This window comes from Pelodiscus sinensis, chromosome 5, assembly GCF_052426305.1.
Source record: "Pelodiscus sinensis isolate ZL-2025 chromosome 5, ASM5242630v1, whole genome shotgun sequence".
NCBI classification, from domain to species: Eukaryota; Metazoa; Chordata; order Testudines; family Trionychidae; genus Pelodiscus; species Pelodiscus sinensis.
This window is the reverse complement of record NC_143056.1, coordinates 9,238,620-9,259,923: the sequence shown is the minus strand read 5'-3', so window position 1 is coordinate 9,259,923 and position 21,304 is coordinate 9,238,620. Positions and strand designations below refer to the sequence as shown.

General features: G+C 44.5%; 1 protein-coding gene across 1 annotated transcript; it reads right to left on the bottom strand.

The window, feature by feature from the left end:
- Positions 1-1,107: 1,107 nt before the first annotated feature.
- Positions 1,108-16,064, bottom strand: MAPK1IP1L (mitogen-activated protein kinase 1 interacting protein 1 like). Its single transcript, XM_075926243.2, has 4 exons — positions 15,909-16,064; positions 5,834-5,861; positions 4,622-5,335; positions 1,108-3,802 (listed from the first exon to the last, which is right to left on the bottom strand). The coding sequence occupies exons 2-4, from the start codon at positions 5,855-5,857 to the stop codon at positions 3,791-3,793; spliced, it is 750 nt and encodes a 249-aa protein (XP_075782358.1). The 5' UTR covers positions 5,858-5,861; positions 15,909-16,064; the 3' UTR covers positions 1,108-3,790.
- Positions 16,065-21,304: the final 5,240 nt, after the last annotated feature.

Here is a 21,304-nt window from a genome sequence, read left to right as displayed (position 1 = left end):
CTTAACAAACAGCCTTCGTGTAGGTTTCCGAAAGAACCACAGGTGGCTCCTCAGAGTGATAAACAGCTAGTATCCAGATCCCAGGTCCAAGTAGTGGAAAAATTGCAAAATCCCACCCTGAGACAGGTGAGGGAGAGGCGCCTATCACTGGGGGGGATTCACTCAGCTGGGAAAGGAGCGGTGCATGCTGTCAGACTGCCCTCTGGCTTTAGCTACTACAGTGCTAGCAGCATTAGGCGAGCGTACATGGTTTCAATGATAGAACACACAAAGATCACCTCTGCTTCAGCTAGCTTGTGAGCTAGAAGATATAATTTTTCCTTCCTAAGCTTTCTCTACCTCAATGTTTATTTTGGCCAAAGGGTGGACACATGACCTTTCAGGTCATCAGTGGTACTGGTCAGCTCTGCACATGGTTCTCCCTGGACAACACATGTACAGACCTTATCTAGGCTAGGAGAAAAGGTGTTTGGTTTATAAAATGATACCGGCTCCATTTTAGACAACGCCAAAGCACTATCGAATTGTGAGCATTCATATCTAGGACATCCAGTTCCCACTAGCTAGCAAGGCAGTTTAAAACACAAGCTCCACCTCAGAGGTGAATATGGCTACAGACAGTATTGCAGTGTTACATCTAGGGATGTAAAAGGTTAACTGGCAAGATTCACCCTTAATGGGTGAGACTGACCAGTTCGGGTTAACCAGTAGGGGCCTTCCTCCCCTGCTGCAGGTTTCACGTTGGCTCACTGGCTGCAGGGCGGGAAGCCATTGCCAACCCCACTTCTGGAAAGGCCTCACTGCGGGCTCTGCAGTATAAAGCTTATTTAAGCTTCACACTGCAGAGCCTGCAGCGCGTCTAACTGCTAAGATTTTTAGTGGTTACAGAGTTACATTTTCACATCCCTAGTTACATCCATGATTGCTACAGAACCTGAATCCAAGGGTCACAGAGCTTTTGTAGAAGCCAAAACAATTCCAAATTTATATTCAGCGTTACCTTACTCTCTTCATTCAGGGAAGTGCTGGTTTAGCTATTCACAATCAATTTGTGCTCGGAAACGTAGCAAAAGTAGCTAAAAGCAGTAACTGAAGGACAGAAAAACATCAGTCTTGAAAATACGTTTAATGTCTAATCTTATACAAAAGTGACAGCATTTTCAAAAAAATATCAAATCCTGTTTTTATAGCCTTTCACTATCATACAGCAATATTTGTCTCATCTAAAGAAAATACAGCAGCAGGTGATAGTCTATACTTTTAAGGTGTGATTGCTTATATTTAATATTGTAAACAAATGCAGAATGTCAATCTCAAAGCACAAGTCAAAACAAACTTCTCAGCAATTTAACTTAAATGATGCATAGAAATTTACAAATTCCATCGCAAAAGCTTCAGGCCAGAAGTTGCTCACACTTGACAATACATGTGATAAAGTTACTACACAGTACATAGTGACAACTTGAGCTTTTACACAATAGATTAACAGGTAAAACCCTTTCACTGCTATGCAAGGAACCTTGCTCACAAAACAAAGGGGATATGAAACAGTTTTCATGACTTCAAGCAATATGAATATACATTAAAAGTGTCCCATATATCTGAATTTTAGCCTAACCTTTCCAATAACAAATCCTGCCTATTCCGGGAAGAACCCAGACATCTATTTTATTTACTTTTGATAATCCCAATTTAAAATCATTTCTACACCTAGTTTGTATTTGCTATATCTGGCCCTTCTCCTACAAACAGACCTAGACCAGTACATGTTCAATCCACGGTGTTGAAACTATAGGATCAATTCATTTAAATGAGCTAAGGAAAACATAGCTTAATGTACAGACTAAGGCTGCAGATGTCAAATGCAGATGCAGTCAAAGCAGGTTTGCTAGTCACGTGTACAAAGTCATGAGTCTTGGAGAAATTTAAGCCCATTCAACAGTGAATTTTTGAAGTGTACATTCTATAGGAATAGCATGCTGCATTAAATTTATGAAAGATCCTATTTAAAAATATTTCTTCTGGTTCTGATTTCCAGTGTTCATAGATTCTATGATTTATGCTGAATATTAGGGACAAGTCTTAGTTTGTGATCAACCAATATTGCCTACCTAGTTTAAAAACATACCTACCTTGGCTATTTATCAGACCTCAGGTCAGTATGCTGGAATGGCCACCATTCCTTCACAGGTGGTGCTATTCAGTACAATTCTGCTCCTGGAGGCTAAGCCTGTTTCCAACGTCACTATCGGGCCACTAAGTTTATTTTTAAAAGTCCACTACTCTGAGCATGCAGGAGTCCATAAGAAGGGAGGGAAGAGAAAGGTACCTTGATTTCACAGTTCCACTATGCAAAGGGATTTCTTAACGAGCTGATGTATTACTAATTCTGTTTTTTAATTCCACCAACAGAGGCTAAATAAGACTTCCCTAGCTGAGATCAAATAACTTCTGCGTGGTCCAAGAGTCTAGGTAATCAAAGTACCATGATAAATTTAAAAGAGCCCAAGTCTTAGTGAACAATGTCTTGGTAATGCAAAACTATCTTCATGGTAATTCCCTAAAGATTCTCTGTCAGAATGAAATGGACAACAGTGATCATCCAGATGAAAGACACAGAATGCAGAATCTTAGTTATTCAATTAAAACCACCTAAGAGCAGGTCATTCAGTAAGGTACAACATACACCTAGGTATGAACAAAGGGACTACCCAGTTACTATGTTCAGTGGAGCTCTGACATAAAACCAGCTCATTTCCAAAATATGGCTGAAGAGAGATGTATTCTAACGATCTAGCTAGATGAAAGGACTATGTGGGAATGTCAAAAGCCACTGGACTACATTAATTTGAACTCAGGCTTAATTTTCAAACATGCAAATTGAGTTTATACATCTTGGCAGCAAAGCCAAATTTCAGATGGCTAGAACCCAAGTTAAGAGAAAGGATTATCTCCCAGTTGGAAGCAGTTTATCTTTAAAGGGAGAACAAGCAAAACTTCCAGTCACTACTATTAATTTTGGGCTGGCAAAATGATACCCTCATTTTCACGTACAAACCTCACATTTGTGGATTTAAATTGATTGAACTGCACATCCAGCTACTTGATTTGCACACAAATGCCTGCTCGCAAATGTGGACAGGTGTGCAAACGTGTTAGACTAAGACTTCTGCCTTTTAACTGCTCAGCTGTAGTCCCAGAATCCAAGAGAAACTGTGCTTGAGTGTGTGTATTTATATATATGCTGAGAATGCCTTCAAATTCACATGCTTCATTTCTCTTTAGTATGCTGAATTACTGTAGCATGTTTAAAAATACTTGAGACTTCACAAAGAAATCTCAAAAAAAGCCTATTGTTTTTACCAATATTCTGGAATAACCTGAAAATAGACAAAATATGACTATCCATCCATTTAGTGACCACCACAAATCTGATAAAAAAAACTTAAAGCATTCACTGACACTTTATGTTGAACTTTTCAGTAAGCCTGATCCTGTAATCCTTACTCACTTGGCAACTCTCTCTTTCCCCCAAAGGAAACTCTGCCTTATGTAAAAAACACAGGATTTGGCTTGGTCTGTTCATCCTAATTCACTTTAATAAAACAAAAGATGCCAGCATATGAGCAAGTTAAATTTATGCAGATTGCTCTTTCATACCTCAGAAGTACATACAAGAGGCGAGTGCGCTTCACAATTCTCCAAAAGTTACTGAAACAAAAAATTTAAAAATCTCTGTAAATAGTGGATGAAGGCGGAAAGCTACAGTACTTTGTTGCCCAGCATGAATTCAACGGTAAGGCTGTAAAAAATTAAAACATAAAATTCAAAGTCAATGTATAGCTTTAAGCAAGACAATACATCGTCAAATCAGCACTAAGCAAATGTCTCAACTAAAGGCAAGGACAAATTTAAGTGTACAAGTCAGCTGTTAATAGGGTTTTTTTTTTTAAGCTGGTAGTTCTACATTCTAAGACTATATCTACCCTAGAAACCTTACAGCAGCAAAGCTGTACCCATGTTGCTTTGCCACTATAATGTCTCCCATGTAGCCACTCTATACCAATGGGAAAGAGCTCTCCATTTGGCATAATTAAACCACTCCCAATGAGCAGCAGTAGCATCTTCAGTGGACATAGAAGCACTGGTGTATTCAGCACTGTCAGTGAAACTTATTGTGGGAGGTGTCCCCTCCTCCACCCGAGTGACATAAGTTTTACCCACAAGAGTGCTCATGTAGGCATAGCCTTAGAGTCTAGTCTGTCTAGAAATAATTATTTCATTCTCTTGTTTGAGCAAGGCAATATAGCTGCATGCTCATGTTTAGAAAGCAAATCAAAACTATGCTTAACATGGAAGTATTTCTGGAAGGCCCATAAAAATACAACCCTAAAGACAACTATCATATCTCTCAGGTTTCATAGCATTTCAAATCAGAGTATGTCAATACTTTTAACTCCCCATGACTACAAAATTCCTATTAAACCAGTGCCTGGAAAAGTTACATAGCAGTCCTAACAGTCCATACAATTTGATTAAGTGGCGCTTCCACTGCCCAACATGAGTACTTATGTGTGATGAATTTTGGAACCGTTCAACAAAGCTCAATTTAAATACTCACATGGTGACCACCAGGCATTGATGGAGCACCAGCAGGACCAGATGGCACTTGAAAAGGATTAGGGGGTGTAGGATATAGTCCTGGAGCTGGATATGATCCTGTGGGTGGTGGAAATGGACCTGGTGGTGAAGGTCCCCATGTTCCAGGTGGGACAGTACCCCATGGCACTGTAGGTGCAGCCCCTGGCGTCTGGGTAGGAGTGGCATATGGCCCTGGGGGTGGATATGGCATACTAGGTGCATGATACTGCCCTCCCATTGTTGATCCCCATGCTCCAGAGGGCATGGATCCCCATGGCCCAACAGGAGCAGGAGGTGCAGCTGGCTCTGTTGGACCACCATATGGTCTTGGAAGCTCTGGAAAGGGCATATTTGGTGGAGGATATTGCCCAGGTGGGACAGGACCTGGCACAGATGGGGGTGGATATGGACCACTGGGAGGAGGGCAAGAGGGTCCAGTAGGAGGAGGTGGAAATGGAGCAGGCGGTCCAGGGGGCATTGAAGGATACATTCCTGTCGGGGGCGGTCCAAATGGCACGCTGGAAGCGGATGTATTTGGTGGCAATCCAGATGGGCCTGTCGGTGGAGCACTTGGGCTGTTCCAAGGATTGGAAGCTGGCCAGCCTTGTGGTTGTTGACTAGGTTGTTGACCAGCTTTTGCATTGCTCACATTGGAGGTTTTAGCAGGTGAATGATCCGGTAAAGCATCTGCCAACTAGAAAATAAAGCACCAATGAGACTGCAAACGGCCTAATATTGAAATCACTCACTGTGCATAGCAATTCATTACTAACCGTATACAACAACGTTAGGTAAAGCTACATTAGCTCTTGCACGGTGGTGCTTAATTTCACCTTGCTTCTCTTCAGAATAGAAGTCAAGAGGTTTTATAGCTACAGCATGTCAGAATACAAAACAAAAGGAGAGCTACCATATATGGCAATAAGCAAACGTTTCCGTGCAAAGTCAGAGAGAAGGGTCTTTAAGCATCTTCCACATAGGTACCTTGAGGGCAGCATGTTAGAATTAGATTGTAATGAACTCAACCCTGACAAGGAGACCATCTCACAGTTTAGTATATTTAGCTCTGTGGACTACCCTACTCACTACAGGACCAAGAAAAATACCCCCCCATTTTTTCTTAAATAACTGTCTGGAACAGGGAATCAAGCTGCTTGACTAAGCAATTTAAGAAAGAAATTTGTTTACTTACCGAAAAGTCATCAGCTCCAGACATTTTTCTGAAACATAAAAGAAAGTTGGTTGAAACAAAGTATTTCAAGCAAGAGCTTGTAAGGAAGCTAATTCCTGCCTATTTCTTTGGGTTCACTGCACACAACAGTTCTACTCTACTATAGGTCAGTGTTTCTCCAACCATGGCTTTGTTATGATTTAGAGCTGAACAGATATCCATCTGTTACCAGGACTAACTAAGGCAGTTCTTTCATGTGTGAAGAGTTTGTTAGTAAGACTTCTGTCTACATCAGGGGCACATGGTGTGCAGAGAACACATGCCCCCCAACACACACACACACACACACACACACACAGCGCCCGTTGCACTGAGTGGTATACACAGGTGTAGCAGGCAGCCTGAGGGTCTTGCTGGGCTGCTGGCTGGGAGCCATCTAAGAAAGCATCTCCTGGCCAGAACCTGCACTTGGCACCACAACGCCTTGCTCCCCTCCTCGATCCTGAACCCTCTGTGCTAGATGACAACAAAAACCTATCTGCACCCGTGCTCCTACACCCATACCTCCTCCCAGACTCTACACCCCAATGCCCTGCCCCACTTCACAACCCCCTCCCAGGCCCTGCATCCCTCCTCCAGGTCAGAATCCTTTCCTGCACCCAAACACACTCCTGAACCCCACAGCCCTTCCTGAAACCCAATCCTCTACCCAAGCTCCCTTCTGCACCCAACCTCCTTTCCAGACCCTGCATCTCCATTATTATGATGCAAGAATGTGGCCCTTGACCACTTATCAAAGTATTGGAGTGCCTCCCCATCAAAAATTATTGCCCACCCCAGTCTATGTTAGTTCCAGCATATCAGGGACCCAGTCACAACATGGTAGATGGGACCTACCTATGCTGTAACTGGATCATATCACCAGAGCTTAAAAAGTCCCTGTGCTCATGATAAGTTGGAAGCTGCTACAGGCAAGTGCCCTCAGTTTCTGCAGAATCTAAACTCTCATTTTAAGTAGCATTACATTTGTGAAGACAACCTTCAAAATATGAACAAACTGATGCTGTCTTTGTGTCTAAAGACAAACCATTCCATTGTATACAGCTGCTCAGAACTCTCTCAAGCTGCAGAAGGGTGAACACCGAGCCACCTTGTCTGTTTTTACTGCTGCTATTTGGAACAGCATGGGCAAAAGTGAGATGAATCAAAACAGTTACAGTCCGCTGCTTGGGCAAATTGAAGGACTGCAAAGGCTGGCCCTTGAGCTCCTAATGGAGGATGCTCACAAACAAAGGAGGTGCAAAGTAATGGAGATACCGTGTGGCCACCAGAAATCTCAAGGGACAGAACGCTTAGCAGTTGCCACTTTATCACTGTGGCCAAAAGGCTAAGGGAGGAGTAAAGTAGTGGAGGTGCAAGAGTCTGTAGTGTAAACCTGACCTTTGTATCAATCTCTGGCTAGTAGATTTAATCTTCTGGCTAGTAGATCTCCAATTAACCTTTAAACCCTATGGTGCAAAGATAGGTATGAAGTGGGAAGGAGTGAACTGGAGAGGCTAGAAGAGCATTTTCTTATCTATTTTGACCTGAAGAGAAGTAGAGATTTGTGGGAGAAATTACAATATAAAACCTAAAGGAAGAAAAGAAATAAGACCTCCATGTGGAGAGGGCCGATAAAGAAAAGTTATTTATTAGTTCCCTAAATAGAAGAACTAGAGGACACCAAATGAAATTCATAGAATCATAGGACTGGAAGGGACCTCGAGAGGTCATCGAGTCCAGCCCCTCGCCCTCAAGGCAGGACCAAGCTCCGTCTACACCATCCCTGACAGATGTCTATCTAACCTGTTCTTAAATATCTCCAGAGAGGGAGATTCCACCACCTCCCTTGGCAATTTATTCCAATATTTGACCACCCTGACAGTTAGGAATTTTTTCCTAATGTCCAATCTAAACCTCCCTTGCTGCACTTTAAGCCCATTACTCCTTGTCCTGTCCTCAGAAGCCAAGAGGAACAAATTTTCTCCTTCCTCCTTGTGACACCCTTTTAGATATTTGAAAACCGCCATCATGTCCCCCCTTAATCTTCTTTTTTCCAAACTAAACAAGCCCAGTTCATGAAGCCTGGCTTCATAGGTCATGTTCTCTAGACCTTTAATCATTCTTGTCGCTCTTCTCTGTACCCTTTCCAATTTCTCCACATCTTTCTTGAAATGTGGCACCCAGAACTGGACACAATACTCCAGCTGAGGCCTAACTAGTGCAGAGTAGAGCAGCAGAATGACTTCACGAGTTTTGCTTACAACACACCTGTTGATACAACCTAGAATCATATTTGCTTTTTTTGCAACAGCATCACACTGTTGACTCATATTCAACTTGTGGTCCACTATGACCCCTAGATCCCTTTCCGCCATGCTCCTTCCTAGACAGTCGCTTCCCATCTTGTATGTAAGAAAGGAACAATCAGTCCCAAAGTGGAGCACTTTGCATTTCTCTTTATTAAACTTCATCTTGTTTACCTCTAACCATTTATCTAACTTGCTAAGGTCATTTTGAATTATGTCCCTATCCTCCAAAGAAGTTGCAACCCCACCCAGTTTGGTATCATCTGCAAACTTAATGGGTAGCAGGTTTAAAACAAATAAAAGAAAGTTCTTCACACAGCGTGTAGTCAACCTGTGGAACTCCTTGCCAGGGGAGGCTGTGAAGGCTAGGACTATAATAGAGTTTAAAGAGAAGCTAGATAATTTCATGGAGATTAGGTCCATAAAAGGCTAGTAGCCAGGGGATAAAATGGTGTCCTTGGCCTCTGTCAGAGGCAGGAGAGGGACGGCAGGAGACAAATCGCTTGATCATTGTCTTCGGTCCACCCGGTGCTGGCCACTGTCAGTAGACAGGATACTGGGCTAGATGGACCTTTGGTCTGACCCAGTACTGCCGTTCTTATGTTCTTATGCTAACTCATGTTTTATTATAGAAATGACTAAGGGAAGTGAATCTGGAAAGAGAAAAAAAATAACCAAAAGCAAAACCAAAATAAATAGAATTGGCTGAACAGTATTCATCAAATATCATTGGTATTTTTCAAATTGTACATTCAACTATTTTGCACTATTTAACCAAAAACTATTTCAGAAGTTAGTTGAACATCTGTAAAATTAGTCAAATATAGTCAATGAATATTTTTCTGTGGTGACAGACAATGTTACCATTAAAAACAATACATAGTTGTTTTATTCCTTTAAATTACAGAGGAACACAACCTGATGTGAGGTTTTAACAACAATTTTTACTTTGGCAATGGACCCAGTATGACCATTCTTATGTTTCAATTAAGCCAGATCAATTTGAGAGTGCCTCATTTAAAGTGTTTTTTCCTTCATACTCTTCATAGATGCTTATAACTAGCTAGATGCAGTGGAGTTATAGCCATGTTGGTTCCAGGATACTAGTGAGACTAGTGGATGAGATAATATTTTTATTGCACCATCTTCTGCTGGTAAGAGACCACTCTTCCTTGAATGGTCCTTTAGAATACATGCTAGCTATGTTAAACAGTCTTTTCCACCTTGCATTTAGTGGTGATCCTCTGAGTACCTTTGAGGCCTGAAAAAGCTATGGTTCAAGAGCTGGTCTCTCACCAACAGAAGTTGGTTCAATAAAAGATATTACCTCACCCAGCTAGGCTCTCTACAGCTAGCTCGATTCAATCGTGGAACGTACTTTTGTTTAGCAACATTCAATAATTCCACTTTAAAGTTACCCGGTACTGCTAGCCATGGGCTCAAAATTACATGGATTTGCAGCAAATGAGATGCTGACTTCATTTTATGAAAAGGGAGTGGTTTACAGTAAATGGAATCTCATTTTCCTGTTGAAACCAGCTACGTTGCTATGCATTTCCTAGGAAAACATTATACCTCTGCTATCACTTAAGAGAACAAAAATGAAGACAATTCATTTAACTGACATGAATTTTGCACAAGAATTTGGAAGATGAACTATTCTATTTAAAATGCTTCTTTTGGGGGATAAGGAGTTATTCTGGTTTAAGGGCTTGACAGGGAGTTGGGATAATTACAGAACTATAAGAAATAAAACCTAAGTCACACTTCCCTCCCTTTGGAGAAAGGCAAAAGGCCCCTATCTCTGGAAACACCTTCCATGTTAGTTCCATGCCCTGCTCCAACAGATCCAGCAGCTTTGAGACACCAAATCTCAGCAGCCTTTATCTCCACATACGCTCAAGACTAGGGATGTAAAAGAGCAGACGAACAGTCAAGGCTTATCAGGTAGTCAAGTCGACTACTTGAATTCTACCCCCTTGCTGCTTCTATATCAAAGGCGGGGGGGGGGGGGAGGGGGGGGAGAGAGGGAGGAGCAGGAGCTAGGGGAAGCCAACTTAAAAGTCAGTTTCCCCCAGCACCATCTCCACGGTACAGAGGGAAGGGCAGCAGTGACACAGCCTTTTAAATGTAGTAAGAGTGGCCCAGCTCTTATTACGTTTATAAGGCAGAGGCTCAGTGTAGGACCCAGCACTGGGTCCAGACCACAGCAGCTCACTGCAGAGGTGAGGCAAGCAGAAATCCCAATAGGGAGGAAAAGAATGGGGTAGAAATATGAAAAGAGAAGTAAGAAACTCGCATGCCTGTATAGTTCAGTCTTCTTTGGGAGACACTTATTTTGGTCAAAAGCCCAGACCACTGCAGCTCTGCCTTTTAAATGTAGTAAAAGTCAGGCAGCTTGCACCAGGTCACAGACCTACTCCCACTGTGGCTCTGCAGTTTAAATGCAGTCGGAGCCGGGCTGCTGCACACCCGGCTCCTACTGCATTTAAACTGCATAGCCACAGCGGCCCCTTACTGACTAATCATGTACTTGATTAGTCATTTACTTGATACTTAACATCCTTAGTCAAGACTCAGTGAATCAGGTGAAGGGAGATGGATAGAAATCAGCATGTATACAAAATTTTTATCCGCATCTGTATCTGCAAAAAACAAGCCACAGCTATCCACACTCATACCTGTGGATATCCACGGATTTGCAGGGCTCTAGAGATGGAGCTGCCAGAATGGCCTGTGGAAAGAATCTGAACCTGAGCATAGTTACCACAACTCTGTTACACCAGCATCCAGGCTAAGCACAGAGCCTGCTAGATGCTCCTACTGCTCCCATCCAGTTATGATATGAGGCACCAGATTCCAGCAGCCTCCAGTTTCACCTATCAGCCCCTCTTCCACAGCAAACCCAACAACTAGACTTGTGAAGTCACAAGTGACATTTACATGGACTTTTTGGAATTATGAACTTTACTCCAATCATGTTCAACCCTCCTGCTGCTCTCTCCCTATCCAGTACTACCTGGCTAAAACTAATATGAAGTGCCAGTGATCTATTAGCCATTATTTTCCTATACTTCATGCTTTATAAGAACCTCTGTCACTTTTTCCATTCCTGATGCCTAAATATATCATTCAGTTTCACCTGGACAATTATTCTTCACTATAAATTTAACTTGTACACATGGAGGAAATGCCCTAGTAATTAGGTCATTAACTAGCTACTGAGATTTGATATCTATTCTGTGTCTCCCCACCTAGTCTTGGACAGGAAAAAGGACTTCGTTGCAGATAGTAGGATTTTTAAATTGTAACTGCCAACTACTTCCAGGACAGGCATAGCAAATGGCAGGGCAAGCCATGAACACACATGCCCCTTGGTATCATTTATACCTCAAAAATCAAGTTTACTTCATCTTAAAAATCAAAGTAAGTGTCTCCCATACAAGACGACTATATGGGCATGACAATTTTTTAAAACGTCTTTTCAGATTTCTACCCCATTCTTTCCTCCTGCTGGGATTCCTGTTTGTTGCCTCACCACATTTTTAATTCTTTCATTTTCTCTTAGAATTACATAGCTTCTATTCTCAGATTCATAGGGTTTAAGGACAGAAGGGTCCATCACAAGCCATTCATTTTCACTGTTACCCCAGTACTAAGCCTAGTAATTCGGATATGGCATAAGCATATTCTCTAGAGCAGTGTTTCTCAAACTGTGCTCCGCAGAGTCCCAGGGGCTCCACAAGACATCTCCAGGGGCTCCGTGAGGTTGACAAACTGGAAACATCGCTACATACAACACATACAATCAGTGGACCGCTAGGGCTCTGCATAAATTTTTACGCATGTAAAGGGCTCCGGAGCTCAAAAAGTTTGAGAACCGGTGCTCTAGAGATACACCCATACTTGATTTAAAAACACACCCATACTTGATTTAAAAACAATCATGAGTTAGAGAATCCCTCACTTCCTCTTGGCATTTCTGGCTTCAGCATCTAGCCATTGGTTCTTATTAGGCTTTTCTTCACTAGGTTAAAGAGCACTGTAGTTCCTGATGTTTTCTCCCCTTAAAGGAATTTACACTCATGTCAAGTAACGTTTTAATGTTCTTTTCAATCATCTAAACAGATAAAACTGTTTAAGTCTCACTGTATGGCATTTTCTCCAGCCCTGAAAATGTTTTGTAGTTCTTTCCTGCTTGTTCTTATTTTTCCAACATACTTTTAAGATAGGGATACCAGAAATGTACACTGGGTTATACTACCAAGTCCCATCTCTGTGCTCATCCTGGCTAAATCACAAGCAACATAGAACTTTAGTGCAAGTTGTTTGCAGAAAAGCTAGACGAGGCTCCTGATAAACTCAGCCATGTATTGGAGAGAGATGGGCTCAGAACAGACAGAGGACAGACAGTATGTATGTGACTTCAATTAACTGAACACTGAAAAATTATTCCTGAAACTAGATGGGCAGACACTTCCAAAAGTGCTAAGTTTCTAATATATGGGTTTGGGAATCAGGGAAATTGGAGAAACAGGAAATTAGAGTTAGGATAATTAATGCTTGTCTCAGAAAGAGGAAAGTGGTGTAGCATTTGACAAGAAGTTATCAATAAGATTTAAAGAGAAAAATCTATAAAACTGAATGGACCACTGTTTTAGTGTATGGCATCGAGGGCTCATCTATACTTAAAGTGTAACAGCATAGATAACACCCTTCGCTAACAAGAATGGTTCTCCTGACAACATAGATAATCCACCTCCTGAGAGGCGGTGGCTAGGTCAATGGAAGAATTCCTCCATCAACCTAATGGTCTGTACACAAAGACTTAAGTCATCTTACCACCACCACTCAAAGGTGTGGTTTTTTTCCAGATTTGATTGACATTGCTATACCAACCTAATTTTCTAGTGTAGGCAAGACCTGAGTGATAGGCAACAAAGGGGAACATGTCCCACAGAAAAGCAAATGTTGAGATGAATGAATAGTGAATGAACAGGAAAAAGATCTTGGAGTTATCGTGGACAGTTCTCTGAAAACTTCCACACAGAGTGCAGCAGCGGTCAAAAAGGCAAATAGGATGCTAGGAATTATTAGGAAAGGGATAGAAAATAAGACCCAGAATATCTTACTGCCCCTGTATAAAACTATGGTACGCCCACATCTTGAATACTGTGTACAGATGTGGTCTCCTCACCTCAAAAAAGGTATTTTGCCCTTGGAAAGGGTTCAGAAAAGAGCAACTAAAATGATTAGGGGTTTGGAACGGGTCCCATATGAGGAGAGGTTAAAGCGACTGGGACTTTTCAGTTTAGAAAAGAGGAGACTGAGGGGGGATATGATAGAGGTCTATAAAATCATGAGTGGTGTGGAGAGGGCTGATAAAGAAAAGTTATTTATTAGTTCCCATAACAGAAGAACTAGAGGACACCAAATGAAATTCATGGGTAGCAGGTTTAAAACTAATAAAAGAAAGTTCTTCGTCACACAGCGCGTAGTCAACCTGTGGAACTCCTTGCCAGAAGAGGCTGTGAAGGCTAGGACTATAATAGAGTTTAAAGAGAAGCTGGATAAATTCATGAAGGTTAGGTCCATAAAAGGCTGTTAGCCAGGGGATAAAATGGTGTCCTTGGCCTCTGTTTGTCAGAGGCTGGAGAGGGATGGCAGGAGACAAATCGCTTGATCATTGTCTTTGGTCCACCCTCTCTGGGGCACCTGGTATTGGCCACTGTCGGTAGACAGGATACTGGGCTAGATGGACCTTTGGTCTGACCCAGTACGGCCGTTCTTATGTTCTTAGTGTAAACAAAAAAGACCATGTAAGGAACATGTGCATTAGACAAACTTAACACACCCATAAATAAAAAGATGGAGATACAGGCTTAGATGGTTTTTAGCAACGTAAAGCACAGTAATGATAACTCTATGGTTAAAAGTCCAACAGATAAAGAGTGAAGGAAAAGAGACCAGGCCAAAAAGAAATGGTGGGGCATCATAAACAGACATGTTAGCATGTGGTGTGACAGAGGATTATGGTATCAGAGATCTGGAGGAAGATTTTAAGTACCAGCCCCATATGATGGGATTAACACATGGAAGATAACAGTGTATACAGAAATAACCTCCATACGCCATCTCACTATCCCTTTATTTATACATGGAAGGATTAGCCCTTTTTGCCACACCACTGCACTGGGAGCTCATACACAAGTGCTTGTCCACTGTGACCCCTTAATCCTTTTTGAAGTCACTGGTTTCCATACTTCAGTTCCTCCCCTTCCCCCCATTCTATAAGTATGGCCTACATTCCTACATATGCATCTATATGCAGAGTTCTACTGAAATCCTTTTTTTTTTTTTTTTTTTTTTTAACAAGCCCAAGCTGCCAAGTGACACAAATCACATTGTAGGCGTTCTCTATCTTCATTATTTACCACTCTATCAATCTGCAAATTTTACCAGTGACACATCCAGATCACTGATAGAAATGATGCAGTGCCAGGCCCAAACCCAGCAAAACCCACTCATCTATGATGAAGAACCCTCACTGACAAATGTAACTGGTTAATTCATACTTCAGACTATTTCATGTGTAGATAATATCATGCAGTGTTTATTCTAAAATCAGAACGTCAGGGTATACGAAGTCAAACAGGTTATAAAAGTATTACCTCTCACGGGATCAGCACTAAAGTCACACTGGAAGGAAACAGTGATAGAAATGTAGCTGTGTTAGTCCTGTATTGTTTCAGCTACACCAGACTATGTAGCACTTTAAAGACTAACAAGATGGTTTAATTAGATGATGAGCTTTGGTGGGCCAGACCCACTTCCTCAGATCTATTTGAGCTGAGGAATGAGCCTGGCCCACAAAAGCTCATCATTTAATAAACTATCTTGTTAGTCTTTAAAGTGCTACCTAGTCCTGTCCTTTGGAAGGAAACAGACTTGCCAAAGGCTTTCTTCAAGGTGTCCTTGCGCCCAATTTAACACACATTTAAACGAACATTTTGAGTGCAAAGGCCAAAATGCTCTTTTTCCCCGGACAAAAACCTCCGGATTGTGGTGCTATTACTCCATCCCCAGCGCAACACATTTGGGACGGGGCCTATTTGCTTTTCACGTGTCAGACCCCAGCACCGACTAGGAGCAATGCTATTTTTAGGAGCGGCTACTAGGCAACAGATCCACGGGCTCCCTCCCGAAGTGGCCCCTGAGGTCATGCAGCGGCGCTGCCGCACTCGCCGAATCCCTTTGTGCCGTGTTGCGGGAGAGGGGCCCACAGCCGCGCGCCCGGGCCCCACGACGAGCAGCGGGCGTGGGGCTGCGGGACACGATGGCCGCGCGCGCGGGCACCTGCTTCTTTTTTTTTTTTTTTTTTTTTTAAACAGCCGCGTGAGTGGGACAAACGGCCCCGGGGAAGAGGCCGGGCCCGGCCCCGCGGCGAGAGGCGCCCAGGGAGGGCGTGACGCGAGTCCACCCCTGCGGGGCCACCCGCTGCGTTACCGACCCGGGCCCACGTCACTGCGGCGCCGGATCCCGCCTCCCGGGCACGACCCGCCGGAGGGACCCCGAGGCGCCACCCCAGCCTCAGCCCCTCACAGAGGCCGCCGCTAGGACGGGGGAGGACCAGCCCCGGGGTCGCCACTTACCCCCCCCCAGGCCCTCAGCCCGCTGGGCGGCTCCAGGCCTCTCCCGGCGGAAGCCCCCCCAAGGCGCGCTCGGCGCGGGCCCAGCAACCGCCCTACCTGCGGGGGGGAGGCGCTCGGCGCACACAGAGGGCAGCAGGGAGGGAGCCGGCCCGGCAGCAGCAGCGCGACCCAGGCTGGCACGCGGAAGCGGAAGCGCGCCTCCGCCCTCCCGCACAGGAAGGTCAACGCCGGCAGGCCCCGCCCCTTCCCGACAAAAGGCGCTCACGGGCCCCGCCCCCTTGGCCCGAGAGGCGGGCCCAGATTTCCCGCCGCGAGGATGGCTCACGTGACGCCTTCCCGCCTCCTGCCGTTGGTGCCGGTGCGAGCGGGCGCCGCAGCGGCCCCTAGTGGAACGCGGGGGGAAGTGCTGCTGGGAGGGGCGGGGCTCTGCAGGGCCAGGCAGGAGGCCAGAGAGTCCCAGGCTGGGGCCAGCAGGACGTGGCTCCCCACACGTGACATGGAAAGCCCTTGCCACAAGCCCAGACACACATAAAATTGCAACAAAAGGGTCTGAGCCCCTGTGGGGTTCCCACCCCCCCCCCCACAGCTTGTGCCCCAGAAGTGGGTTGTGCCCAGGAAAGCTCATGATTCCATCGACACGTTTAAACTTAACTTACATAGACTAGTAGCACCAAAGACTAACACACCTGTGATGCTTCGGGGGTAGCTGAGTTAATCTGTACAGAATAAACTTAAGAAACAAGTGGTCTGGGGTGCTACCAGTTCATTCCTTGTTTTTTAAGACTAATACGGCTACCCCTCTGAACCAAATAAATCGGTTAGTCTACAAGGTGCCACAGGCTTCCTCCTTGTTTATCTGCTTTCAAGAGTTTGCCCGTTTATTCAGGAAATCCTTCTTAAACAGCGAGAGTTCGGACCACCGCATTCGGCATGCAGCTTCTTTTTAGCATGGCTTAAAGCAGCCTGAGGATTTGGTGGTGCCAGAAACGAGACCAAAAGCACCAAATCAAGAACCGTCCTCAAAACTGAGCCAATGCTGAAAGAGAGTGAACCAAGATGAGCCAGAAACATAGCATGAGGCTGCAGTAGGATTGCTTCTTAATTAGGGATGTAAAATCTGGGTTAAACAGTTAAGTGTTATGTTTAACTGGTTAACCACTTAACTGGGACCCAGGGGCACCGGTAAGCATCAGCTGATAAGAGTGATTCTTACCAGTTAATTGGCTAATTGGTTACATCCTGTTCTCAATAAACTTTATAGGAAAGAGATGAAATGGAGAAATTTAAAGTAGTGCTCTATTTTGGCACACCCAAATCAATGCTTAAGATTTGAAAACAAGAAGACAATATTATTAGAAACCAAATAGACTATAGCCCTTTTTTGTGAAAACATAGCAAATGATAAGCATTTGTAGGGATGAAGAAACAAAATATATTTGATGGAATTGCTAAATTACAGATGCCAGGTAAATCTGCTAGAGTGAAATCAGTCAGATGACTGATACACATATAATGTGAAAAAGCCGATGAACCTGCAACAGCCAAGGAAGGAAAACACACAACCCAAGCGCCAAGTAACCAGAAATAGAACATTCTGATTTAACTCCCCAAATGCTGGGGATTTGGGTAGTGAAAGAAAAATACAATTGAGGTGGAAGTTAGTAGCTTGAAGAAAATGTGAATCATTTAGTCAAAAATATTGTTTTCATATAATGCATCATTTTTTAGTGAAACGGTGTGTTTTATTTAAAAATTTATCAGAAAAATGTCAAGGAACAATATAAATAGATAAGATCACATTATCCGCCAGCCAAAGACCTTACTCTTTTACAAAGGGGGTAAGTGTCATTTAGAGATGCAAACTGCTGTTTAAAAAGTTAACCGATTAATCCAGGGGTGGGCAATAATTTTTGATGGGAGGCCACTCCAAGATTTTGGAAAGTGGTTGTGGGCTGCACTCTTCCATGATATTAATGGAGAAGATGCCGGGTCTGGGATGGAGGTTGAGTGCAGAAGGGAGTTTGGAGTAAGGGATTAGGGTGCAGGAGAGAGAGTGGAGTCTGGGAGGGAATTTGGGTGGAGGAGGCAGTTATGACTTAGGGCAGGAGTCTGGGGTGCTGGAGTTTGGGTTGTGACCTAGAGTAGAAGGGGATTATGATCTGGGACAGGGGATTGGAGTGCCAGATATGGGAGGGAGTATGGGTGCAGGAGGGGGCAGAGGATTTGGGTATGTTGAGTGGGGGGGGAGGGCAGAAGGTTGGGAAAGGGAGGGACTGGGGTGCCAGAGACAGGCTCTGGCCAGGAGACTTACCAGCCAGAAGCCCTCCCAGCATGCCTGCCTGCAGAGCTAAATGCTTGCGGAGCTTAAAACATTTCTCAGCCAGCCAACCAGCCTGCCTGCCTGCCTGCCTGTCCCATGCCTTCACAGGCTGCAGGGCCATGTGCTTGTGTGAATAACTGAGCCGGAGGGGAAGGGGGTATGGTGCTTCATGTGCTGCCTGTTATTCAAATAGGCAGCTCCCATTGGCCAGTTTCTGGCCAGAAACCGGCCAATGGGACTGTACTGGGGGCGGGGGCAGCGCCCGAAGCCTTCCCCCCTCTCCTCCAGGATCACAGTTTTGAAAGAGAAACAGTCCTGCAGCCGTTTTTCTGAGTGGTGTGCGGAGCTGCGGGGCAAGCAGGGGAACCTGCCTGGGGCTTCCTGCTGAGTCCGCAGGTTGGATCCAGTGGCTTGGCAGGCTGGATTCAGCCTGCGGGCTGTATTTTGCCCAGGCCTAGGTTAAACACTATGTTTAACCAATTAACCGTGGCATAGACCCTGCCTGCAGCACGATGGGGGGGGGAGGGGCCCAGCTAGGCACAGGGGGCTACTTGTCTAAGGAAGTGGGTTTTGCTCACGAAAGCTCATGATAGATATATAAAAGGTGCTACAGGACTATCGTTTTTTTAAAGTTACAGACTAACACAGCTACCCCTCTGAGGTTATCCCTTTACATTCCTACTGTCATTATCCATCTAGGGCTCATGAAGCTCAATCTATGTATCTTAACAAGGAAGACGATTAATGTATTACTTGGTTACAGTCTATAAGTACCTACATGGGGATTAAATATTTAATAATGGGCTCTTCAGTCTAGCAGAGCAAGGGATAGCATGAGCCATGATTGGCAGTTGAAGCTAGACTGGCAGTTGAAGCTAGTTGAACGTCTGACTGGAAATAAGGTGTAAATTTTTAACAGATTAATTAACCACTGTAACAATTTACCAAGGGTCATGGTGGATTCTCCATCATAGACAATTTTTCAGTGAAGATTGGGTGTTTTTGAAAAAGATCAGCTCTAGGAATTATTTTGAAGAAGTTCTATTGCTTGATAATACGGGCAGTCCAGCTAGATGATTAGGATGGGCCATTTTGGGCATGGAATTTATTAATCTGATTACGTGTGCCATATATTGTAGCTGGAACTATGCTATTCACATAGCTCTTGCTATCTTAATGAGCGTAAATCCAGACATGTGCTATTCAAAATTATATCACAATGTTGGAGATACATTTAGGTAGGAGGACATTCTCCTGCCCATCCCTCCAATCTGTAGTACTGGTTCTGCAAACATTTTTGTATCTGAGTAATTCAGTGATATGTACTCATGTGATATGTACACACACGTCTGAAGAACTGGGCCCCTCGTTCTATGAATTTTACAGTTGTCATAAATATGCCTCTCACCATTTTCCAAGGTCCTGCTCTCCTCTGAAATCACTAGCAAAAGGTCAAGTATCAGAGGGGTAGCCGTGTTAGTCTGGATCTGCAAAAGCGACAAGGAGTCCTGTAGTACCTTAGGGTATGTCTACACTACAAAGTTAATTCGAACTAACAGCAGTTAGTTTGAATTAACTTTCATAGCGTCTATACATGCAAACCGCTCGTTCAAATTTAATTCGAACTAGTGGAGCGCTTAATTTGAACTAGGTAAATCTCATTCTACGAGGACTAACGCCTAGTTCAAATTAAATAGTTCGAATTAAGGGCTGTGTAGCCACTTAATTCGAACTAGTTGGAGGCTAGCCCTTCCCAGCTTGCCCTGGTGGCCACTTTGGGCACAACCAGGGAAACTCTTCTGCCCCCGTCCCATCCCTGAAGCCTTTAAGGGGGCCCGGTCTGGCAATGGTGCTCGTGCCAGTTGCAAGCCTGCCAGCACCCAGCCAGCAGACCCTTCACCTGGCACAGCACGAGCCAGCCACCCGCTGCCACCCAGCCCTCCGCCTCTTCCCAGGACCAGGCTGGCGGCTCCCAGGAGCCTGCCCGGGGCCGCAAGCGGTGGATGTTTGCCTGGTCTAGTGCAGAGATTGTGGACCTCATCCAGGTTTGGGGGGAGGCCTCCAATGTCAATGATCTCCGCACTAGGCACAGGAATGCGGCCGTCTAGGGCAGGATAGCTGCGAGCCTGGCCACCAAAGGCCACACGCGAACCCAGGAGCATGTTTGCATGAAAATCAAGTTGGTCCAGTGAGACCCCCGACCCTGAGCCCTGAGCCTAGAACATAAGAACATAAGAATGGCCGTACTGGGTCAGACCAAAGGTCCATCTAGCCCAGTAGCCTGTCTGCCAACAGCGGCCGACACCAGGTACCCCGGAGGGGATGGACTGAAGACAATGACCAAGCGATTTGTCTCGTGCCATCCATCTCCAGCCTTCCACAAACAGAGGCCAGGGACACCGTTCCTACCCCCTGGCTAATAGCACTCCATGGACCCAACCTCCATGAATTTATCTAACTTCTCTTTAAACTCTGTTATAGTTCTAGCCTTCACAGCCTCCTGTGGCAAGGAGTTCCACAGGTTAACTATGTGCTGTGTGAAGAAGAACTTTCGCTTATTAGTTTTAAACCTGCTATCCATTCATTTCATTTGGTGTCCTCTAGTCCTTCTATTATGGGAACTAATTAAGAAATTTTCTTTATTCACCCTCTCCACACCACTCATGCTTTTATAGACCTCTATCATATCCCCCCTCAGTTTCCTCTTTTCTATGCTGAAAAGTCCCAGTCGCTTTAGCCTCTCTTCATATAGGACCTGTTCCAAACCCCTCATCATTTTAGTTGCCCTTTTCTGAACCCTTTCCAAGGCCAAAATATCTTTTTTGAGGTGAGGAGACCACATCTGTACACAGCACTTAAGATATGGCTTACCATAGTTTTATACTTCCCCTCCTCCTTCTTCCCCTGGCTTCCCCTTTCCAGCTCCCTCCTCCCAGGTTTCTCCCTCCCCTCTTCCACCCTCTCTCTTCCCCTCTCCCACGTCCTTTTCCCAGTCTCCCCAGAAGTTAATCACCCCCCCCAGTTTTGTTAAATAAAGAGAGTTTCTAATTTTGAACACACGTGTCCTTTATTTTTTACCTCAGGAAGGGGGGCTAGGGACGGGTAAGTGGAAGGAGGTGAGGGAAGAATGGGGCACGAGCCCCCAATGGGGAGGACTGGGATGGTTCTGCGG

Excerpts from the sequence above, each read along its gene's own strand:
- MAPK1IP1L (XM_075926243.2), bottom strand. The coding sequence starts at position 5,857 with ATGTCTGGAGCTGATGACTTTTCG. Across the intron at positions 5,336-5,833 it reads CTGGAGCTGATGACTTTTCG|TTGGCAGATGCTTTACCGGA; the intron begins GTAAGTAAACAA and ends TTTATTTTCTAG.